Source organism: Cydia fagiglandana, chromosome 2 (assembly GCF_963556715.1).
Source record: "Cydia fagiglandana chromosome 2, ilCydFagi1.1, whole genome shotgun sequence".
Classification (NCBI taxonomy): domain Eukaryota; kingdom Metazoa; phylum Arthropoda; class Insecta; order Lepidoptera; family Tortricidae; genus Cydia; species Cydia fagiglandana.
This window is the reverse complement of record NC_085933.1, coordinates 21,945,337-21,969,411: the sequence shown is the minus strand read 5'-3', so window position 1 is coordinate 21,969,411 and position 24,075 is coordinate 21,945,337. Positions and strand designations below refer to the sequence as shown.

The following is a 24,075-nucleotide window of genomic DNA, read 5'->3' as shown; positions in this document are numbered from 1 at the left end:
TTATTTAAACTATTTCACTGTAAACAATAATGTAAACGACTTTTACACGTTTCAACGAAATCTCTCACTCGACAACTTTTAAAAACTACACTCACATAAAACACACTTTCCGCTCTTAAATTTAATTAATAGTTTATTTTTAAACACACGATGATGGTGAAAATCCAACGCGTTTATATCGGCTCTAAACCATCCTCAAACTACAAACGGTATGTTTGCAATATGACATTGCTATGTAAGATAACATTATACAAAAAAAACTTTATACTCATACTACTACAACCTACGAGAACGCCATTTGATTATCAACTCTATTACAACGAAGCAAAGTCTAAAATTAATAGGAACACAACTGCCACTTGTGTCTGTTTGGTATGATAAGAAAACGTAAACACTGAAACTTTTTGTGGTTATCGATTTTCAATCATCTCTGCTTTGACTTAGAGTTTATTATTATATGTAAATGTTTGAAAGGAAAATCATACGGATTATGTGGCATTCGATACGCTGCGGGTGCGAGCGAGACAGCCGACGCGACAAGGTCAGCGTACACTAATAAACATATTTAAATAATAAAGTGTAATTTATCTTTTTTTTGTAAAATACCAGTTGTAATTGGTTGCTAGGAGCGGAGTTAACACTGATTACGAATGGGTTTCGTAATACGGTTGCATTTGTTAAATTTTAATGAGGTACCTACCTACCAAAAATATTTAATTCATGTAACCTACATGGATTGAATAATTTTGGTGGGCACCAACCGTTACTTGTTAAATCCTGGCATTAGAAATAGTAATTTGCTTTCAAACGTCCCAAACGTTTACCTTTAGGACAGTACTTCCGCTTTTCTAAGTTAGAAGTCTTGTCAAGGTATTTTTCTTGCAAAAAGAAGGACCACTTAGTTCGTTTTGCTGGGCATTTTCTGAAAATCGACATCCATTGTGCCATATTTCGGCAATATTTAACCACTATTATAGTGGTTAAATATTGCCTATAATTAGGCAGACGCCACCGGTGATCGTAGAGCTGGCAGCCTCCTCGCTCGAAGAATAAGTATTGCCGATAGAGCGAGGAAATGCTGCCAGCATCTACGGCATCATGCCGCAGAGGAATAGATTTTAGTTATTTATTTTATGATTAGTTTTATTTATTGTATGGTTGAGTAAGCTGATAAAAGTGAAAGTGTAAAATGTAAACTTACATCTTCTTCAAGGGCGACCGGAAACTGGGTCAGTGGCTTTACGGCGACGTCTTCTAGTGCCGACTTCCGCCTGTTGAAAAATATAATTACATAAGATTTTCTATGATTTTGATTACATTTTTTTTTCTTTTACCTGTCTATCTATGACATTTAGATTGAAATGGAATAAAAAAATGTAATTAAAATTCTGTCACCAGGTAGGCTTGTGCATAAATCACGCGAGGTTCGATAGGGGGAGGGGGGGGTCACGAAAAAATCACGATAGATCACGTCGGAGGAGGGCGGGTATAAGGAAACCTCACGTGTATTTTTCTACGGTGAACGACACTAAGAAAAAAAATCTTCACTCTGCGCTTCAAAATAGCGAGTCAATTTAAAGAAAATGGAAAAATAAACAAGATTTTCTATATAAAATACTATTTATCTTAAAATTAGGCTGAAAGAATAAATTTCAAAAAAATACACGTGAGGTTGTGTTGGGTAGCCAAAAACCGCACCAAATATCACCAAAGGGGGGGGGGGGTCAAAAAGTAACCGAAAACACCTCGCGTGATTTGTGTACAACCCCTAACTCATGATCTGTGATAGCTAGACAGTGGAATTTTTCACAGATTACCTATGTATTTCTATTGCCGATATTAGGTATACACCTAATGACAAATTCTAAGCACAATTAATAAAATATTTAAGTGGGGCTCTTATACCCACAAAAAACGTGATTTTTTTGCCGTTTTATTGCGTAATGCCTAGGAACCCTTCGTGCGCGAGTCCGACTCGCACTTGGCCGGGTTTTTTTACGTTAAAGGAAATTCCTTTTAAATGTTACATTCCTTTATTACCCATTTATAAAGGAGTAAGGTATGATATGGCAGAAAGGTTTTCTAAAAATACGATTAATCGGACCCGTCAACGAATCTCCAAGTAGCCTTTTATTCCACTAACGAGCCGGCGACAAAGCTTTGAGAGGAGCTTGTGTGTACGCCGATCTATGGTAAGGGATGTGGCATGGCATTCTTATGGGCCAATCGAGAATGTCGAAATATACAATAGCGGTAAAAAATCAATCATAGTTATTCATATTTTCTTGCAGGTATATCTTCGAAAATTCGTGAAATTAGGCAAACAATGATTGTAATCATCACGATCATATTATTATATGTGTGTGTTATTGATCCCACTTTTGACATGCGCGAAATCACCATAAATGAAAGTTATTTTTAAGTGAAGGTACAGATTTAGTGCATAATTGTTTTCCATCGTATTTTCACGGAAACGTACGAACATCGTATGTCTTGCTATTTCAGTCAGTCTCGGTACAAAAAGTCCTGAGGTTGACTGAAGTAGCATGACAAAAAACGAACGTGTCCGAGAACATACGATGGAAACAATGTACTACATCTGTATGTAGATATTGTAGGTACTTACCTACAATACTGTGTCCCTAGTGAAAAAAGGTACATGTCTCGGGCAGCGCGGTTGTAAATGGGTATAAGTTCCAAGTAACACCTGTGCCCTTTTACTCCTAAGCTGCGTGAGACTTGTACCCTTTTTCACTAGGGCCACAATATACATACATACATAGACATACCTATGTCGTAGATCTGTCACTTCTAGTAAACGCCTTTTCTCATGGGTCCCATTAAAACGACCCTTCCACCGTTTAATGTTCCCGTTATGTGTATTGTGTAGTGACGTCATCCATTTATTCGTACTTATAATAAGCTGGGTTCAGAATAGCAAATTTTCTGAATTTCGCAATAGAATACGTATTGTGTTGTGCATTGTATCTGGGCCCGATTCGGATTTTGAAATAGACATCTATTAGATATCTTTTAGACATCACCAAGATACGATAACGATATGTTATTATATCTAACCTGTCAAATTTGACATTTGCGCGATTCTGGGGATACTCTTGAACGATTTCCACAGGATATGACTTAGAGATCCAATTCACATCTAATAGATATCTTACTCTATCTAACGTAAAAGTGACATTGGTTGCCCGAATTGCGCTGCAAAAGAGAACTAGTTGACATCTAAACTATAACGTATCTAGAATGGATCTAGTACGTGTCGTCTCTTGTGAATATCTTGAAGTTCGAATACGGCAGTATAAGTAGTGATCATCAATCTGTTTTAAGATGAGTTAGGTGAGTGTCTAAGAGTGCGAGCCCTTTATTTGAATTATATACTGTCTTGTGAGCATGTCACCGAGCAGGGGGCCGATTTTTGAAATTCGACCACTAGATTTTGTGTATTTCGTTAAATGATATCTCCACTACCAGGCGTTTAAATTCTACTAATAGAATTTAAATCGAGTGGTCAATACCACTAGATTCCAAATGTCGCTGGTTTTTCAAAAATTAGCATTTCGCAGTTTTCCACCGATTTTCGAGTGACGAAATCGAGCGATCGAAATTCAAAAATCGGCCCCCAGGATCGATACTGGAGTAAAAGTAAGGGCAAAGTAAAGGTAGTTGTGTTGATTTCGGGTGAAAAATACATGTCTTTCAATATTTACATATAATATTATTCTCAACGTATATCTCTCCTCCATGGGACTTAGTCAATTTGTGTAAGAATGTCCTAAAAATTAGGTTAATTTATTTATAATATATGTGTACCTTAGAAGTATGATCTTGAAGACTGGCCCAACGAGTCCCTTGATGATGGCGGACGCGTTGAGGTGACATCGACCGTGCAGGACAATCCCGTTCACCTGCAATACAAACATAAATAAATAAATAACAGGCCAATAAGTATCTATAAACCAACCAATTGACAACCATTGGCAGGTCTGCCACTTTGTAGCCGTGAAGTAAAACTTGGGTAGATACCGTTCTTAAGGAACATAAGGTACAGTCACCTGCAATAATATGTTACTCTTCGAAGGGCGCAAAAATATCTGTCACGATCTTATTTGTAGAGCATATCATTTTTAGAAAAAAATATTTTTTATAGTATATTAGACGTATCCTGCAGTGATGCAGTCGGCCGACTACGTTGCTGCAGCCCGGGCTTTTACATTTGCAGCAGTAAGTAATGCAGTCAGCAGTAATATCGCGCCGCATTACTGCAGCAGCAGCAGTAATAGTAATACCAGTAGTACTGCAGCGAATTGGCAAGAACGGTGAGCTCACTCACCTCACCTGATTCAAGAGTTATGGGTCAACCGGCTCGAACAAGAGAAGTTCCAGTGAAGTTACATTTCAATCAGAGTGAATTGTAAATGGGCCAGTTTGTTAGCGTCCGACGGGTCGGGTTAGGTCGGAGAGCTGTAGAAAGCGTATATAGTCGTATTAGAGTAAAACTGCTTGAAGCTACGTTTCAATCAAGGTGCACAGTGAAGTATTGCAAATGAGTTAGTTTGTTCAAAATTAGTCCAACAGTTAGGACTGACAACTGCAGACAGCGGATATGAATAGTCCTAAGTAGTAAGTAAAAAGGTAAGGCCTCTCGAGAAACAGGAGAGGTTCCAACGGAGTTGTTGCGTAAGTAGAAACTGGGTGGATTCTTAGCATCAGATGCGACGGTTCGGGTCAGGATTAAGTGCTGTACACAGCGAAATCAATTGGCAAGAGATAAAATAAGCTCAAGCGAAGTTGCACAGTTTAATGAAAATTGCTGTTTTTTTCGTATTAGAACGGATCGGACTACGATTGACAGCAGCATAAAAAGCGATTCAAAATTTGTGGTTTGTTAACGTTCGTTGGTTCAGACAACGGATATACTCGTATGTACCTATATCCAGAGTTGAGCAGACCATCTATTTAGAGTAGATCAGAAGATTTTATTGATGTAATATAATTATATATATTTTATGGGTAGACTGCTACATTCTGGGGCTGAAATACTCCGGAAACGTTACATGAATTTGCCTTACTAATTCTCGTTTATTTATGTATTACTAATACTCGTTTATTTATGAATGATTATTGGTTGTCTTTCATTTCACTTAACACACCTTCCACCGTTCCGCTAATCGCTCAGCCTGTCTTTATCCTCACCATGCGGCCACTTGGCGGTCAGCCAGGCGCCCGCCGGAAATCAAGAGATCAGTCTAATGTATTCTCGAATATACAAGCGTCTGTCCGACAATCGATAATTTATCTGACGTAATTAATTTTCCATCTGACACATGAAATTAACAATGCAGCTGCATATAGTGAAGATTTTCGTTCATTTTCATCGTTCCTAAATAATACAGGGTGTTTGGTACATCGTTTACCAAATTAAAACGGCAGATAGGTTGAGTCATTTGCTATCGGCTCATGTCTAGAAAAAAAAATTAGCCACGTTTTTTTACTACTGCTCAAGTAAAAATTTGAAATTTACGAATAACTGCAAAAAAAATGTGCGCTAAAAATTTATAGGCCTGGGAAGATAGCAAATGACTCAACCTATCTGCCGTTTTAATTTGGCAAATGATGTACCAACTACCAAACACCCTGTATATGGTGTGATGCTTACCTATAATAGCGCTCTCTATTACAGATAATAATACTTGTGTATACAGTGGAACCTCCATAGCACGAATCTCAAGGGAAACGCCAAAATCTTCGTGTTAACGAGGTTTCGTCTTATCGAGAGCATAGGGAGGTTCTTGCAGGTTTTTATTTGTCTTAAAATGGTTTCGAGTTACAGAGGTAAAACGCTTGAAAATTTCGTGTTGGGGGTAATTATAGAAACTCAGAAAATACAGTTTTTATTGTCTGTTTGTTAGTAGAGGTGGTAAAACAATACGACTATTTTTTCGACTTGTGTAGAGGTCAAATTTCATTTTTCGAGGTAAAAAATGTACTGAATAGTCGTGAAGGGATCGCTCGTTACTTCGTCTTAATGAGGTTGAATATTTCGAGTTATGGAGGTTTTGTGCTCTAAAGGGAAGGGAATAGCATTTTGTCCCGATACGCTCATGGCCGATTTTTCAAGGTTGTTTATGTGGAAATTCAAATTCTTGCTGTCATGACAACCACTTCTACAAATGTTTCGAGCATTGTTACCATTGGACTTTGCCCTTTGCCACTCGACCGAGACCTTTGTCTTGAGGCCATTTTTTGGGTGAGAATGAAAACCTTTAACAACCGTTTTATTTTTATTCTCTTTGATTATAACGCACGCGCCACGTTTCGATTAATGAAAAGTGACAAAGTATTGCATAGCATTTTACAGTTAATTTTTGTTAATAAATGTAGGTACTTACGTCTTTTAATAACACTACCTTTTAAAATAGACTATTTCAAATTTAGTCATTTTGTTTAACTTATCTAATTATATTGAATTAGTTTTGTAATGTATCTTTAAGTTTACCATGGGTCCGAAATACAACCTTTTTTTTATTATTTTTTTTTGAGTTCATAAACGCAACCAACATTGCGCCCGTTGTGTTTTATAGCGTCTGAACGGTAAGAAAATAAAAGCGCCGCTGGATTTCAGTATAGCAATCCATCGAGCATGAGCCATTCCATTCAGCTTGCCCATTCAGTATCGGTGCCTTACAACGCGTTCCATTCGTTCAGTGAAACGAAGTGTGTTTGGATTGCCGGAGTCTTGGTAAATGTTGACTTAAGAGTGAAAGGGACCCGTAGTGCAACCACGAGTCATTTTAAATAGCGAAAGAATAAGAAGAAATTAAAAAGTCGCTGAATTTTGGTAGAAACTTTACTGCAAGTATGAGACATTTTATTACATTTTTGCTCTCCTAGAGGTGACAGTCCATTTCCAACGACAGCTGCTTTACTGTTCATTTTACTATGGAAATTGACAACGACAGCGACGCGTTCAGTACCGGTAGTGCAGCTGCGGTTAGAAATGGAATGTTACCATTAGAATCCGTCAAATCGGTCAGTAAAATGTGATTGCTTTTGGCTTAGTCACTTGTCATTTTAAAATGGAACAGAACGATTGTTGAGATTGGTTGTCCACTAAACAATCTGTACACCCTGATAGGTACAAACTATAAACCTAGTCAGATTAAATTGGCACTGCAATAAAAATAAAATTGACTTTAATAACAGCTGAATTAAACTAATAGAGTTGGACCAAGATAACTCTGCATGGCATTTTCAATGACAAATGCGACGATGCCATCGTTAATGTAATTTCATGTGAAAGTATAATATTTACGTATATTTTTCATCTGACTGTGCCAGACAGTCTGCCAACAGGGAGAGATGGCGGGAGAACGTGCGAAGAGCTGCGTCCGCCTCTACTACCGATGCGGACGCCTCAACGTGACGACGACCGCTCTGTCAAGAGCGATACGACAGAGAAGAAGATATTTTTCATTATTTCCCTTTATCATTATTTATTTATTAATATTTTTACGAATTGACATCGCCAAAACATATGTTAGCGTTAGGTATAGCTAGACCAAGAAAAGTCTGCAAATATTTTGATAGCACACGCAGTACAAGTGTCATTTATACGTCAAAATTCATAGAAGTCTGACGTTTGAAATAACACTGCACTGCGTATATGCTTTCTTGGTCTAACTCTAGTGAAATTCATTTTAGGTACCGTCCAAACTTTGTCTGACTATACGTAGCTAAAGTAAAAAGTAATTTTTTCAAAGCTAGCGATCCTTCTCCTCATATCAGTAGTTGGCATCATTCCACTTGGCGATGATTCACGGCAGCAAATATTACAATAGGTATTTGCGCTTCTTCAGGCGTTAGTTGCCAATCCGATCGAAGATATCGAGAGATATTGATGTTTGTTTTTGGGGCTTTATTCTCACTGATAGGATTAGAAACACCGGTTCTTATATTATAATCCCAATTTAATCATGATTGAGTAAATCGTAGGAATGCGTAGCGTTCGCAGACCGTTTTAGCGCGTTTTTATGTACTGACAATTTTTATGCACTGACACGGTAACACCAGTGAGCTGAGTGACAAAATTTAAGAATGTATGTCGGTTTACTATAAAATATACACACGGCACGATTTATAAGTCGCTTATTATCGTTTAGCGCGCCTAAACGACACACACAAAAAAACACAAAAAAATAATAAATGGGTATCACACTCTCACATACCGGGTGTGGCCTGTAACATGAGCAAACAATTAAACTGTAGGCTGTACTCCTCATACTGACCAACATTTGTTCAGCGACTTTTAAAAATAACTTGTGGTTTGATTTTTAATAAGAATTCTGCGAATTTTGACATGTTTAAGGCGTGAAAAGCAACGTCAATCACAATGATATGGCGTGGCGATGGCGTCCATTGAAGATAATATTTATTTTGTATGAAAAATAGGGAATCTAAAACCTTCATCATTTTTAAAAGTTGTTGAACAAAAGTGTCACCGTTTGAGGAGTACAATCTATGTTTTAATTATTTGCTTGTATTACAGGCCACACCCGGTATACACACAGTACACACTGAAGATGTACCTGCCCGCGGCACGATTTATAAGTCGCTTATTATCGTTTAGCGCGTCTAATAAGTATAAAACAAAAAAATAATAAATGGGTGTCACACGCGTGAGCGTAAACTTCGATATATGTGAATATATCGAAGTTAATTATTGTTGGTGTTTGGGCTGTGTTTTGGCTGCTATCACAAGTCCGTATGCCCGATTGTAATAATATCACAATATCTTATTTCTAAGCTTTAAATTTGTATAAAACTCAATAAAATTAACATTTTATTAAATCCCTTCAATGTCTGACTGAAAATTGTTGGATGTATAAATATTAATAATAAAAATATCTAGTTTGCATTCCAATGATTAAATGGTTAGGAGAATCGGACACTCGAACTTTTTAAACTAAATCGAGACGAACGGAAATAGACATCGATGGGATACTCAGAAGTGGAAGCAGGGATAAAAAATAAAAGGTCATACGGTTAATAAAAAGGCGGAGAACGTGTTTAACAATATCATTAATGAGCGCATTTATGAATTTTAAATACTTTTACGCCTTCAAGTACCTAAAAGAGTAAGGGCTCATTTAGACGATGCGAGAACTCGCATGCAAGTTTCATTACATTGCGGGTTCTAATTGGACGTATCACGTAACCAAACAGTCCGCAATGTAACTAAAATCGCATGCGATTTCGCGCGCCGTCTAAATCAGCCTTAATGCCCGTCCAACTAGAGCCCCCAGTCACGGCGTTCGTTCACTGAATGTGCGTGTATGGACTTCAATTGACTATATAAACTTATGTACGAGTGTAAAAGCTCACCTCTAAGATCTCGTCGCCGACCTTGACCGGCGGGCTAGCCTTAGCAGCGGAGCCAGCGGGGTTGAGGCCGCACACGAACACAGCCATCCTGCTCCGGTCCCGATGGCCGGCCAGCGAGAGCCCCAGCCCCGCCCGCGCCGTGCGCTCCAGCTTCGTCACAACCACGCTGTCGCCGAGAGACGCGTACTTCTTGCGGATCTTGTCTGCGGAAGAAGAATATCATCAGATAAGGCACATGACTTACTTACTTACTGCTGTGACGCAACGACCCGAAGTGGATCTTGGCCTCCGACACCAAAGACCGCCATGCTACTCTGTCCGAAGCCGTTTCTGTCCAGTCGATGGCGCCGAGTTCGCTAAGGTCTTTCTGCACTTCGTCTTTCCAGCGGTACCTAGGGCGTTTAGACGGCCTTCGGCCATTTGGTACTCTAGAGTACGCCCTCCAGACTGCGCAATCTTCCCCCATCCGGACTACGTGCCCTAGCCGAGATACCAGAGGTAGGTGAATATTACCGCGGTGACAATATTGTCTACGGAAGAAGTATATGGTCAGATAAGGCGCTCGAGGTAGGTCAATACCGCGGTGACAATATTTCCGGAAGCGTGAAAGCAGCAGCTGCGTTGTCGCTAAAACCTTGCTGTATGGTTTACCCCATGTTAAATATCTTAAGAACGGGTCACTCACGTATTTTAAGTCGAAATACGTGAGTGACCCGTTCTTAAGATATTTAATATGTCTGTGTCTCACGGAAGTTTTGTTATATGGTTTACCCCGTTCGCGTTCAGAACATGATGCTGCAGTGACAGCATGGTTCCATTTTTATCGCCTGTCACTATGCCTGTCACTTTCGCACTTACTTGTTAGAACGTGACAGGCATGGTGACAGGCGATAAAATGAGACCGTGCACAGCCCGCTAACACAAGGCTTACTTTCATATGCCGTGCTGAAGCCACCATGGTAAGATCACACCAAACCTATAAACATAGTGATTCTTTTGGCTGACTGTATTATTAGACTATCCTAAACTCAATTTCGCGTGAGATTATTCACAGGCAGGAAATTTTACCAACATAATATTTTAAAAAGAATATGTCAGAGCCACCTTGCATCCGACTACCGCAGAATCAATCCACGGAATCTTCAGCAAGTTGTTATGTTAACATAAATGCCAAATGAAATGAAACCCACAAAAAGTCAATTCATGTCATGTCAGAGGCCGTCGTCTCCATAAATCCGGATATCCGTCGCGTGTGGCTCCGTGACGTCACAAATTGCCGCCGTATCCGCCACTTGGAGCGCTAACTCCATTTGAGATGAGCGCTCGCTAACACAGTACTGCGTCAGTCAATCAAAGTTATGGATTTACCTACATTCAGGTAGGTAGGATAGGAACGTGCCATATCTCATTTTATGGTTTGATCGAAGGTGGAAAGGATTAATCCGATTAGTTTGATACCTATATAGCTATAGTAATAGCAGTAATAGGTACAGCTAAAGAATTTAATTTCCGACCCATTTTGTACCTTGTCACAGTGACACTAGTATAAGGTCTCCACAAAGAGTACAGAAAGTATAGGTCTTTAGCAACTTTCATTGCTTTCATGTACAGTCAGCCAAGAAAGTGGTTTACCACTTTTCGACTCTATCATCTGATTGATAGAGTCAAAAAGTGGTAAACCACTTTCTTGGCTGACTGTACATTGTCATTCTGACAAGGTCGAATTGGTCGGAAATTAAATTCTTTGACTGTAAAAATTATAAAACAACTAATTATCTTCATGAAAAGAAGATGAATGCGGATTTAATTTTTTTTATGATATCTCATTTTCTAAATCGACCTTCGCTGTTGACGATACGTACGCAGACTCGCTTCTACAACCTTTTCCGCGTATTCCGAAATTAATGCAAAACTTACGCCTTGCGGTAGATACTAAGTGAAAATCCTTTGGTACGATACGCCTCAATAGCATATATATTCAAGATGCTCTAGTCAAGTCTAGTCCAGTCTAAAAGGTCACCTTTCCTAAAAACTGAGCCTTTAAAACACGAGGAAAAATGACAACCAGGCAATGCCCTTAAATAAACACTTACCTGAATTCATAAGTAAACATCTGAAGAGTTGTTTATATTCCTGTTTATGTCCTTTAGTATTTATATTAATAAATGAATTCCTATCACCACTCCGAAGAGCTTAATTCCTGTCGTATCTATATCCCATCGCACTGAGCGCTGTCGTTTTTATGACATTATCCTCCCGTATTGTACGAAAGTATTGTCCCGTCGCCGCTGAAGCGCAATGATTGAAATCCCGACATAAATGAATTCATTTACATATGCGATGTTTTCAGGCAAAAGGCACGTCGATGGTCAATAAGGGCGATATTTTATTTGCATCTTATTAGTTAGTACTTTTTTATACTGACGATGTTACCTTTTATTGCCTAAAAATGGACAAATGTGTTAGGTAAAATATGAATAAATATGTATATTATAAGTACTTAACTCAAGTTCAATTTCCGCGACAAGTTAATATTTTGCTCATAATATATATCGGTACCTAGTACATAGATATTTTAATGATGCTGTTGCTGTCTACTGTTTATGACTTATATTGGGCGCAATTATATTTTATTTTTTATTCAACACTCATGACAATAATTATGTAAATCATTGAATCATTATATCGATGGACAGCTTAGCTTGCACTTTTATATTAAGCGTATAAATTTCATTCCAACCTTCACAAAAAGCGCTCTGGTAACACTCCAGTCCATATCACTACCCCCATATCGGTGAAAGTGCAGCTCGTATTGGGGTCGAGAGCTCTTGGCCCTGGCCGACGATTCCCATTGGTCACACAACCTAAACCAGCGTAATTCGGCCTTGAGATCCATCACGGATATATGCAAACGAAGAGAAGACTTAGACTGGTACAACTGAGCCTTTGGCTCGATAGACTCGGTAAGTTTTTGGAATGATCCCCTGGCGTGTGCTACTGTGTGGTATACACGTCCACCATCGTCCACACTGATGATTCATCTACCTTATTTCAAAGTCATAAGGTGCACCGATGGTTAGTTAAGTGTATGTTAGTATTACTCGTATGGCTCGTAAGTGCTAAGCAAACAGATGGACAAGATACGCCATGATCGGGGCCGATAGAGAGTCTTGAGCAATTAGTCAAGGCAATGGTACCATATATTAGCTTTCCCCTTTATTTTAGGTGTTTTCGAGTACTTGTAGTCGATATAGGTGAAATGGAAGCTTTTAAACACGCTTGAAGATGTATATGTTGCCTTTGAAGTCATCATCATTTTCAAACCTTATATGTATTACGCTTACTGTGGGTTTAGGTCAATTTCTTAAAGATTATCTCATGATATTTATTTATTTTATATCTTAGTCATACATAGTGCTTCTATACAGCTCTGAACAATGATAGTGTCATCAAGAAATTTACATCCAATTAAACTTTTAGCTTATCGACTGAATACGTAGCTGAAGAGTGCATAAGAACTGTAGGTAAACCGGTAAGGTAAAATAAATATTGTAATGACTTGTAAAAGAGGGCTCTTTCAAGCCCTACTAGCAGAATATTTTTTAAATTTTGTAGATATCACCACATACGCAACACCGCCTGGAGTGACAGACTCTATCGTCGTCATTGATATTACCACCGTTCCTTATTAACTGATCATTCGTAACCCTTATTACAAAGATATAAGGTCCACGGGGGCTCAGTAATGAATATTGCTGTTGGTACAAAGGATCCTGAAATAGTCTGTTTACCTACGTTATTGGTCCATATCGGAACGCATTAATCGGGGTATTGCCACTGCCGGCCGGCAAATATAATAAATCTATACTTTGATGCGAGCTATATAATCTTGGGGAATTTATAGCTTTCTATTATACATATTTATTTATAAAATACAGATTAAGTGTCTACGACACGCGGATGTAATGACATTAAGAATATGAACTTAACATTTAAATATGAAAACGTCCAAAAGGAGCTTAAAGTGTATAAGTATTTTTGTTAATTGTGACTTTAGAGTCACATACCAATTATTAATTATTCCAGTATCGATAGGACAACGACTTTTTAAAATAATTAAAAAAAAATTATTTTGGGCGTGTTATAAATAACAAAAGAAACCATTCGTATATTCATACATGTACTATAGTAATAATGAAAGCGATGACCAAAATAAACTGTGATGTGAATAATGTTCCTATCTATTAAGCAGATTAAATAGGTTTATGTTGACATAATCCCATTTGCAATACGAGATAAGTGGATAGGTGTGGCATAATGCATCGTGGTGCTGTATAATTATGATAACCGAGCGAACGAACAATTATCTAAAACGAATTTATGTTTTGGTAACTTAATGCAAGCGTCTCTACAAGTTGGCTTCGGCAAATTTCTGGAACACCCGAATACCATTGCTCCGAGATAGGAAAATACATAATAAGTTAATTCATTCTAACTAGGCAATAAGTTACCGAGTTCGATGCATGAGCAATAAATTAAGTTAATAAAAGTGCAGTTAGTGTAGGTGTTAACTGCGCTACTTGACACCGGGTAGTTACGCGCTCACTATATTTTATGGCTTGTGCTCAGTTGAGTTAGTGTCTTAATAACTTTAATTAATAGGGGACACTGGGGCTAGTCGTATTCAAAGCAAAAAGGGCGTAAGTCTTGTAGGTACCTATGTTTTTTGGATTAAAAAACTTAGCACAAAGAAAGCAATAGGTTTTATTACTTTTATTTATTTATTTAAACTTTATAGCACAAAATATATACAACAATGTACAAATGGCGGACTTAATGCCAAATGGCATTCTCTACCCTATCTCTCTCTCTCTCTCTGGGTTTTAAATTAGGTATTAGAATATAAAAGTAAATAAAGAGTAATCATTTAATATTTTTTACTATTATACAGCTAACCAAGCAAAATCTACATGCATACTTCTATGGAGTAAAGAATTACTTTACTGAAAAAAGTATAGGGATATTAAGAAAGGACGATTTGTATTTTTTTATGCGACGTGAAATTCGATATTCGGCAAATCAACGTTTCATGAAGATAATTACGTAAATATTTTAGTACTTAGATACTTTATTCTTTGATAGGTTTTAAGGATGAAATCGTTTAAAATTCAGATATACCTAACAGAAACAACGACACAGGTAATACACAATTTTAGGTGCGTTCAAACCAACTCGTGCGAAGGAACGTAAAAGCAGCAATAAAAGCCTGCGTTTTAACACAGATTTATGGTTTTTCTGTTATAAGCTAAGAACATTGATAAAGCAAATTCTTACAATTTTGATACACTCGAAAATCAATCCAGGAGCTTTAAGCCTGTGTATGAATAGTAATCTGTTTTACAATGAGGCAAAGTTGTTGTTTAATTCCCCGTTCTAATATTGATGCCCGAGCAAGCGAAATATTCCAAAATCCACACGAAACAAAATACCGACTGTATAACATTACAAATCAAATCTAAATTCAAAATCAACACTTAAAAGTTAATTCCACCAGCTTACATGAAACAATTCATAATTTGCATACAATTCATTTACTACTTTTGTGGATAAAATGCAACTTTCTCACCGGTTTTTTGACTAACAAAGATAGCATTTAAAAGCTGTAATAAATATTACTATCTCCAATAAATTATGTACACGATGAATACAACTTGAGGTGTTTCCATATGAAAAGCAAGATTTTCCGTGACTTGTGTTATTCCAAATATCCCATCCTTGTGGCCTCTTATTCCGAGGTTAACTTCGCGGCACAATATACATTTAATGGGTAGTCAAATAGCTGTTATGGCTGCATATCTATCTCGGCCTTGTTAGCTTGATATATGGGGTTGAGGCAATTTGTGACTTTGCGAGGATCTTTTACGGCCTTTGAATTGAGTGTTTCCTGAAAAATATGATATTGGTGGCGCATCCAGATGTTTGTTCTAGAATATTAATCAGTATTCAGGATGCTGGAACATACTTGAAGGATTTTCATTTGCGTATTTCTGGTTATATTTTTATTTAAAAACAAAATAAGGAGAATTACAGTTTTTGTTAATCACTTATTTAATCATCATGACTCAATTCGAGAATCTTTTGTGACTGCGTTTATGTATAATTATTACTTATAGGTACTTACTTAATAAATAACAAACTTTTTTATGGTACTTAAGCGTTGCTTAAACGATATAATTTACTACCTATGTGTAATTGTGAACCAACAATCCGACACGATTGCAGAATTACGCCTACGGCGTAGCCCGCCAGCCCGTAGCATAGTTTTCTGTGTGGCAAAAAGTTTTGATACTACTGTGACGTCATGTCGCTTATAGGGTTAGCACTAGCACTTGACACATTCACTGCCAGCACGAGCTACGCGCTACAAGCGTATCTGATAACGTGGGAAAACCGTATATAAAAGCGTTTAGAGTCTGTGCGGAAAGAGAAGGGTTGTGGAATGTATGGAGCCCAATACATTCTACGACTCTTCTCTTTCCGATCAGACTAACCGCAGAGAACCCGCCTAGCGGGTAGGCCGTTATACTGTGTTAAGCAGGCCACTGACGAGCCTACCAAATGGATGCTGTTACAATGGATTCATCCAAATGGAAGGCATCCTAATATTAAACATTGTACGTTTTTGACATTCACGGACCGATTTTGGATTGCAGCCACGCTATTTGGACTGTTGGAAGGCTAGTCAGTGGCCATCTTTAATGATGTCGGAATACAATAAAACCTTCCCCACAAAAATGACATCACGGTCAATGGCCCGATGTTTGAGATACATTAGATGCTCTTCAACGCCGGCTCGAATGGACAGACGTGCACACAAGTAATATGTATTTAAAGAGGCCCACTGATTAACAGCCCGCAGGAAGGTATCGGCCTGTCAGTTACAACAAAAGTTTGACAGTTTCGAACAACTAACAGGCCGATACCGTCCGGCGGACTGTTAATCAGTGGGCCCCTTTATATTAAATTTTAAAACTTGAAGCTTGCCTTGGCTGGTCTGATCACGACGCATTTTCTGGGTCTGTTTGTGACCTCTAAATTAAAATTAAATTGGGTTCTATTTGTTATAATTAAATTCATTGTCAAAACGTTTTTAGTTGAATTCATAGGATATTATAAATTCAATGCACGCGCTCACGTTCCTATTTAAAAGGGATAGCCATATTGTAAGGATCATTATTTATTAATAGCTTATATTTTGATCATTCTTACTTTTATTTATGATTAGCTTCTAAAAGAGTATCAATTGAATCATACTTGTCACTGGTTCCCGCCATTTTGAATTGTTATAAAAAGGCCGGTATGACAGTGACAAGTGGCCAGTTCGAGTACGGACAAGTAAGTGAAGACGTCTTGAATATTTTATTGTAAATTGGTTGTTATTACGTTTGTAGCAAATGAATAAAGTTAAAATATTGGTACAAGTATTAGTTTTCATCATCAACCCGGTAATAACCCAACAATATGTATCATAATTAGGGTTCATAATTGAACTGTTCAATAATGAGCAAATCCTTAACTAAATATTGCCCTCAGAAAGGACAGTAGTAAAGGTTCTTAGCCAATTCAAACTTTAAGAAAGTTTGTTCAAGTTTTTTATACTTAATTAAATTTTTTTGCCATTCCGAACCATCACGTTTTGAGCACGGCGGCGTGTCAAAGTGTAACGGAGATACATACAATTTTACAGAAACGTCCGTCCGTAAAAAAATAGTTAATCGGGCGATTTATTACGCAAAGTAAATGTTGGCTCCATAGCCTGAACTAAAATATTACCAACAGGAATGGAAACTAGTTCTCTGTGTAAAGTTTCTAGGCAAGATGCCATTTTCAGTGTAGATTTTGTTGTGCTTAAATACCAGATACATACAATACGAGTATGACTACGAGTTTTTTTTGTAAAACAAGAGATATTGACGTGTTTTGAAGCTAAATCCGAGTCTGCTAAGGTAACGGTGTCAGTAACAGTCCCTCGTTAAAAGTTTTAATCATGGTTGTTTCGGTCAGATGAGGTTACTGTTTGCAACTTTATGTCAAACGTTAAATTTACGCACGAGTAAGCCGATACTCTGTACCAAACCAACAACAGGCATTTATAAAACTTTTGTATTTAATGAGATAATTATAAACTTAAAATAGCAAGTGAAATAATTGACCGAGCGTTAGCGAAGTGAGTTCGCTGTGAAAATTACTCAACGAAGTCAGTATTTTTTACGATTGGATTTTTAAAGTTTATACGGAGCACGGAGTCACTATAGTTAAGTATACAATATTATTCTTTATTGAGGTATTACGCAGATTATTAAGTAAGACTTTAAATATTGCTATGCAGATTCTTTTTATCTTACTCCGCTGAAATAATATGAAAAATGTATACACATTTTTATCTTGACTATTCTACCGAAAACCAACGAGCTACACTTTCTATTTAGCACCCTGGCACATTTTTGGAATCCGTCCCATTAGTATAAAGTAACTAGCAATTTCTCTTGTACATTCGCTCCTATACAGATAAATTGTTGTAAAAGCACGCACTTTTGCACCGGACTGTCCCATTTAACATCGTAATGGAATCGAGATAACGCCACCGTATCGACTTCTGGCCGCGTATAGTGAGCGCAAGCGAGTCCGGAGAACTATTCCAATTTTATAATTTCAACTTGTTTTGTTATGATTTATGGGGTAGTATGGCGATGCTAACTTTATACAAACTTCACAGTAAGAATGCATAGGTGCATATCCCTAATATATGTTCCAGAATTGACGTAACACTTAGGAAGAATATTTTCACCACACCAGCTCGGAAACGCTTACTTTGCACTTCAAAAACTAATAGCAAAGTTGCATTTTATTCACATGTGAGGCAAAATAATCAAATGCAAATTTTGAGTTGTTTTCTCGTGTTTGCTGGTAGAATTTACTTTTAAATTATGATGTTGGTTGATAAATATTTAATAACATTAATTTTATTTGATTTGGTTTGATTTTGTTTGACATTTTACATTTAATATTTGCTTCGGGTTGGTGTGGTGAAAAATTTTGATTCACTTGGGGGCAAATTTTGTTTAAGCCTCGTGCTTTGAAACCGTCGCAACGCTCAAGATTCCATTTTTGGACAATTTTGGAATCTTTCGCTTGCTCGGGTATCAATATTAGCACGAGCGGTTAAACAACAACTTTGCCCCCTTGTATGTATGTACAAATAACTATTATTCCATCGTTCGCGCTTATTGGTGCGCGAGAGATGCTCCGTGCGTTTTGTCATATGGAATCTCGTTCGCAATTATTGATGCATTGAGATGAGTCGCAGTAAGATCGTATCGTATCAAAACAATTTAGCATTTTAACTTCGGATCGGCCTCCAGGAGCGGCGCGAAATTCACAGTAAGTAATATCAAATCAAGTTATGATTTGTGAAGTTCGAATACGGCTCCATTAATGGGCATATTGGGCCTGTCCATTCTTATCCTATCCTTATCTCGCTCCGTCCTTCGACAATTGATGAGAGAACGTAATTTTGTGCTTTCAGCAAAATGTTTCATGTCACTTCCTTATTTCTAAATGGGCCACCACTGAATAGATTGGCAGTGAAAGTGAAAAGTATATATATTTTCTTTTAAGCGTCACTTAGTCTGGCCACAAACTGTATCATGTCGTCCAGAGAGCCTACCGCACACCACGTTCGACGTGTTGCATCCCTGTTACACTTACGTACGAATTTACAAGTGCAACAGAGAGCCAACACGTCGAATGTGATTCGCGGTAGGCCCTCAGTAGTGGCAAAACCGAACAGCAAAATTCTAACAGATCACAGTTTTTACAAGCTTTTATTTAGTTTCACCTGACCGTTGTCTGTAATCAAATCTTGCAAGTTAAATTTGATCCACTTCTCGGTTTCCGATTGAGCTGAAATTTTGCATATAAATCAGATGACAATGTAATATTATGGTACCATCCAGCTGGTCTGATGTTGGAGACAGGAAGTGGCCATAGGAACTCTGTGATGAAACAACGCAACCTAATTGTGTTAGGTGTTTTTAGAATTGTCTCGATGAGTATTAGTTGTCTGTCGTAAGAAAAGTACAGTCAGCGATAAACGCTTGTACCAAAAATGAAATTTTTGCCAAAAACTTAGTTATTTGTCGAATAGGTACCTACTGTAAACATGGTGCTCGGGTGACAGTTAGTATATAAGCACATATACATATATACATAATGAACGGGATTCTGCAGAAAGCCATAACTACTAAAAACGGGATATTGCCGTGAAAAAGGGCTCTTACGCGTTAGGGTATTGAACGCAGCCGGAAACAGCCTTATTTACAGAAAGTGGGCCTATAATTAAATCGAGCCTTATTTGTTGGTCTATCCGGCCTTGCATTTCACCTTTACCTTTCCATATTATAGCTGTGACAAAATCCGGGACAACGATAGAAAGATGATGACTGTATTATTATGCTTTTGCTGCATAACTTGACGATATCATATCATACAATCAAGAAATACCTCCATACAAAGCAATCTGTTTTATTGCTCCTGAGTGTATACAGGATAACGCAGTGTTCTGTCCACTTCTAGACGGTCTCGCGACACGAGATTACATTTATTTCGAGGCGGCCCTCGACCACAGTAAACAGTGGTTTAACAGTATGCTTGATTTTTTCGCACCCTGAAGCCGATTACAAGGCTCCGTTTCCCCGTAGCTCACCGACTAGTTACTAGCCAGTAATCAGTTGATTACCACCAATGGATAAATACAAGAGTGTTTTCTGAAAATGCATAGCTGTTATAGTGTACCTACAAAAATCTGACAGGCATTTGACGTTACCCTCAGTGCACCAACCTTTGCAATAATATTTTTAACTAAAGTTGTGGTGTGATACTCATTGGCTGTAACTTCTCTCTATTACTGACACTACTGCAAGTATAATAAACTATGATCTTAGACAGGCACTTGACCCGCGCATTCTCGTCACACAGCTGGTATTAGAACGACTGCTGTAGAGATTGCATTATTGCAACGTTCGCTCAAAGATTTACGTGAAATTGTATTTCATGTTATAATAAAAGATGTTGTGAAGCAGTTCCCACTGTCTAAAAACATATTTTTATAACACCATGTTTAGGAGCAAGTAAATCACAGGGTAATATCGAATAGGTGTGATGCATAGGGTATTCTTGTAAGGAATATACATTGCGGAATATTATGTCAGTCAAATTTAACATCGTTCACTATAGGACCCTAAAATAGCATAAACAAATGATGGTCATTAATAAACACCATTTCATGTTTTATACAACGTGTCCTGTACGTGGTTTCTTCTTGTGCTGGTCTCTTACATTCATACTGTAGGTAGTAACTACGTTCTGTTCTAATCACACGATACAATTTGGTCTAAGACAGGCACTTGTTGGGAGAAATGAATACGTAGGCCATACTGAACAACTTTTACTATAAGATCCTAAAATGGCAGCACATAAAGCGATTCCATAAAAAAAAACATGGCTTCATTTCCTGAAATGAGGTGTTGCTTCGTTGCGTACATGACCTCTTCTTGTTTTGGCTTCTCTTTAGTGCTAGTAAAGTCCGTACTGTAAACACACGATACACTGTGACCTACTTGACCCGCATTGTCACAAAAGCCGGCACAAGAGCGACTGCTGTGGACATTGCATTACTGTTTCGTTTGCTTCGCTTTATATGAGATTGTATGTCATATACTCATACATATATTATGATGTGTATCATTCTGTCTACTAAAGTTAGACCATTTTTTAAGATTTTTAACCGTTAACTTCATTCATTAATAGAATAATATTCGTTTTAGGAGTTTTTTTTTATCTAAATTTAATCGCTGATAGCTCATAACAAATTAGTTAGATGAAGGAAGATTTCTTTTCCAGATCGTCACTTTTTTGTATGAATAGTTTTTTATTTGTATGAACGTGACACACTGCAACAATATTTATTTCATAAAAAAATTTGGGACACATTTTTTTTATGTATGAGGCGTGAATTTACAAATGATTCTGAGTAAAATGAGCTCAAGCAGTCAATATTTTGAAGACATGAATGAAATGTACATTTTTTATAGAAAACGCTCAGGTACGTGGTTTTTTTAAACGTTTTTAATTTTACTACTTATTACAGTTTTAGACTTTCTGTATTTTGTACGAATATAATAAGCATAATATTATGTACTTACTAACTTTGGGGACACTAACGCTTAGCAACGCATCTACAAAGTTTACCAAAATGTCTTGGTTGGTAAAATTTTATATTTAGTAGATATTTGCTTCAGGTAATCCAAATACGAAATTAAAAACAACAATTACTTTTGTTCACCATAACACATAAAAACACTATTATAATCACTTTTAGCGTACCTACTAGTTCTGGATGTAAAATCGGAGGTATTTTGGTTACACTTGCATATTTATTTTATGTCTACGTATTTGTATTGTGAAAAATACATAACAATTTCTTTTGTTTGTTTCAAAAGCTCTAGTGCAACAATCATGCCTTTCCTCCCGGTGAATTTATTCTCCAGTGGGGAGACTACTGCAATCATTAATCAAACGTCCTCGAGATGAGCCTACGCCACGTATTCATTACACCCTTTTGTAATCGCCTCCAAGCGAAAACCGGTATTAACTGATATCTAGAGCTGTAAGAACAATTCTTATGCGGAGACCAGATTGATAGTGGTTTTGTACAGTGCGTGCTGTTTTGTTCATTATACCTATCAAGTAGGAACTTGTAGCAATTTAGGGTAAAAAATACACACAATAGAATATTCTCCGGCTTCGTAAGAGTAAAGAATGAACACCAAATATAAGTAATATAAGTATGTACAGCAATTTACTTTGAAAAGGCATATTAAAATTTTAAAATGTCACAACACTCACAACCCTTTAGCACGGTAATTTTTTTATAATAAGAATAACACTGTAATTGTATGACCAAACCTTGACTTTACGCATTATAAACGAGTAAATTACAGTCGTAAAAACAAGGGCCTACTTAATTATTACGAACCGAATGAATTCCAAACTCATGAAAGAAATAATTGCCTATAGATAATTTTTAGTGTTCCGTACAAAACTTTGTTTACGGAACACTTATGGGATCACTTCGGTCTTGCAAATCGGTTAAATACGTTTTTCTCAGAGACCGTTTGACATAGATACCTAAAATTTGGAACAGTTATAGCAATTACCACCACTCATATTTTAAATAAGTCAAAACTGCTTAATTCTTATTAAAGGGGGAAATTTAGGGGGTTGAGAGGGGTAGGCTGAAACTTTTTTCATTTGTAAGAATCGTGTGGGGTACCATTAGAAAGCTTGCAAAAAATTGAGTCGATGGACTGATTTTGACTTCATTTTAGACTGCAATAGTTTCGTCAAAAAATGCATTTAAAGTTGCAAGTTTTCATACAAAAATTTTCACCTCTGTCCTGGCGATTTTCGCGAAAACTATAGCTAACAGGCAGCTGACCAGTCAATACCCAACTTAAAGAAGCATGGAGACGGCGGGAAAATTATCAGCTTAACTTTATCTTTATTAGTTTTTCAACTGCAGCTTGACCTTTGGTTGCTTAGGGCTAGCTAACTGATGCTTACACTGGTCAATTCATATTAGGCGAGAAACATCCTTAGTTAAAACTTTGGCATTGAAATTTATGACTTATGTCTTTGACACAAAGTTTAATTCTGCTTGCTTATTTTTGTGGGATATTTAATTTTATCTCAATAGCCTACTATAAGTATGAGAGAGATCTACAAAACACGACCTTATTATAGTACCAGTCGCTTGTCATAAACAATGATGCTGCTTGTGATGATGTACCCTACTAGTAAATGTAATTTACATACATTTTGCATGTTGGCTTCATGTCGACTGAATACTGAAACTAAAACTGTATTTAAACCTAATTGTAACGTATTCTGGCAAATAAACATTTCTATTTCTATTTCTATTTCATGAAACGTGTCTTTAATATGCGATTGCTGTATGACTTTGAGCATTTATAACACAAAGGTGATCCCCGTCTATTTCCATAATTAAATGGTCAACATCTAGCGTCTCATTTTGAGACTCCATTGGAGATGCAGGTGCCGAGATGTTGGGGTTTGGAGAGCGAAATGCCGACTGAGGTCCGGCCGGGGTGCGATTTTATTATCATAGTGCGCGCGGGGCCATACAACTCCGCATGCTGCAATTCACTTTGCGACAATCGCGTCGCGAATAATCGCGGAAAAATGTGACAAATCACAATTTTAATATCACTGCGATTTTTTTGTCGCATATGCGCGCACTAACATATAAACACATACGTTGCATTTCTGCGACAAAATTATCGCAGGACAAAAAATCGTGGTGCGCGCTTGGCCTTACTCTAAATTATTATAATACATCAAGCATTCGCGAGATGCTCGACTTCGGTATTCAAACACAAAGCAATAGTACAAGAATCTAACTAAATGCAAAGGCCGAAGGAACGATTCGAAGATCCGAAGCGTCCGACAGACGCGCGCCTCCCGTAACTTTTCCAAGTATTTTTAAGTACAAGTGTCTAAGTCGCAAGATCCAAAGGCTGAAGTCGCATTGGGCCG

General features: G+C 37.4%; 1 protein-coding gene across 1 annotated transcript in view; it reads right to left on the bottom strand.

The window, feature by feature from the left end:
• Positions 1–24,075, bottom strand: part of LOC134678858 (uncharacterized) — a 164,272-nt gene that overhangs the window by 28,479 nt on the left and 111,718 nt on the right. The window contains exons 25-27 of the mRNA XM_063537578.1: positions 9,400–9,602; positions 3,829–3,923; positions 1,202–1,271 (exon numbers count right to left, since the gene is read on the bottom strand). Of these exons, the coding sequence (XP_063393648.1) occupies positions 1,202–1,271; positions 3,829–3,923; positions 9,400–9,602 (368 nt within the window). The remainder of the gene's footprint in view (positions 1–1,201; positions 1,272–3,828; positions 3,924–9,399; positions 9,603–24,075) is intronic.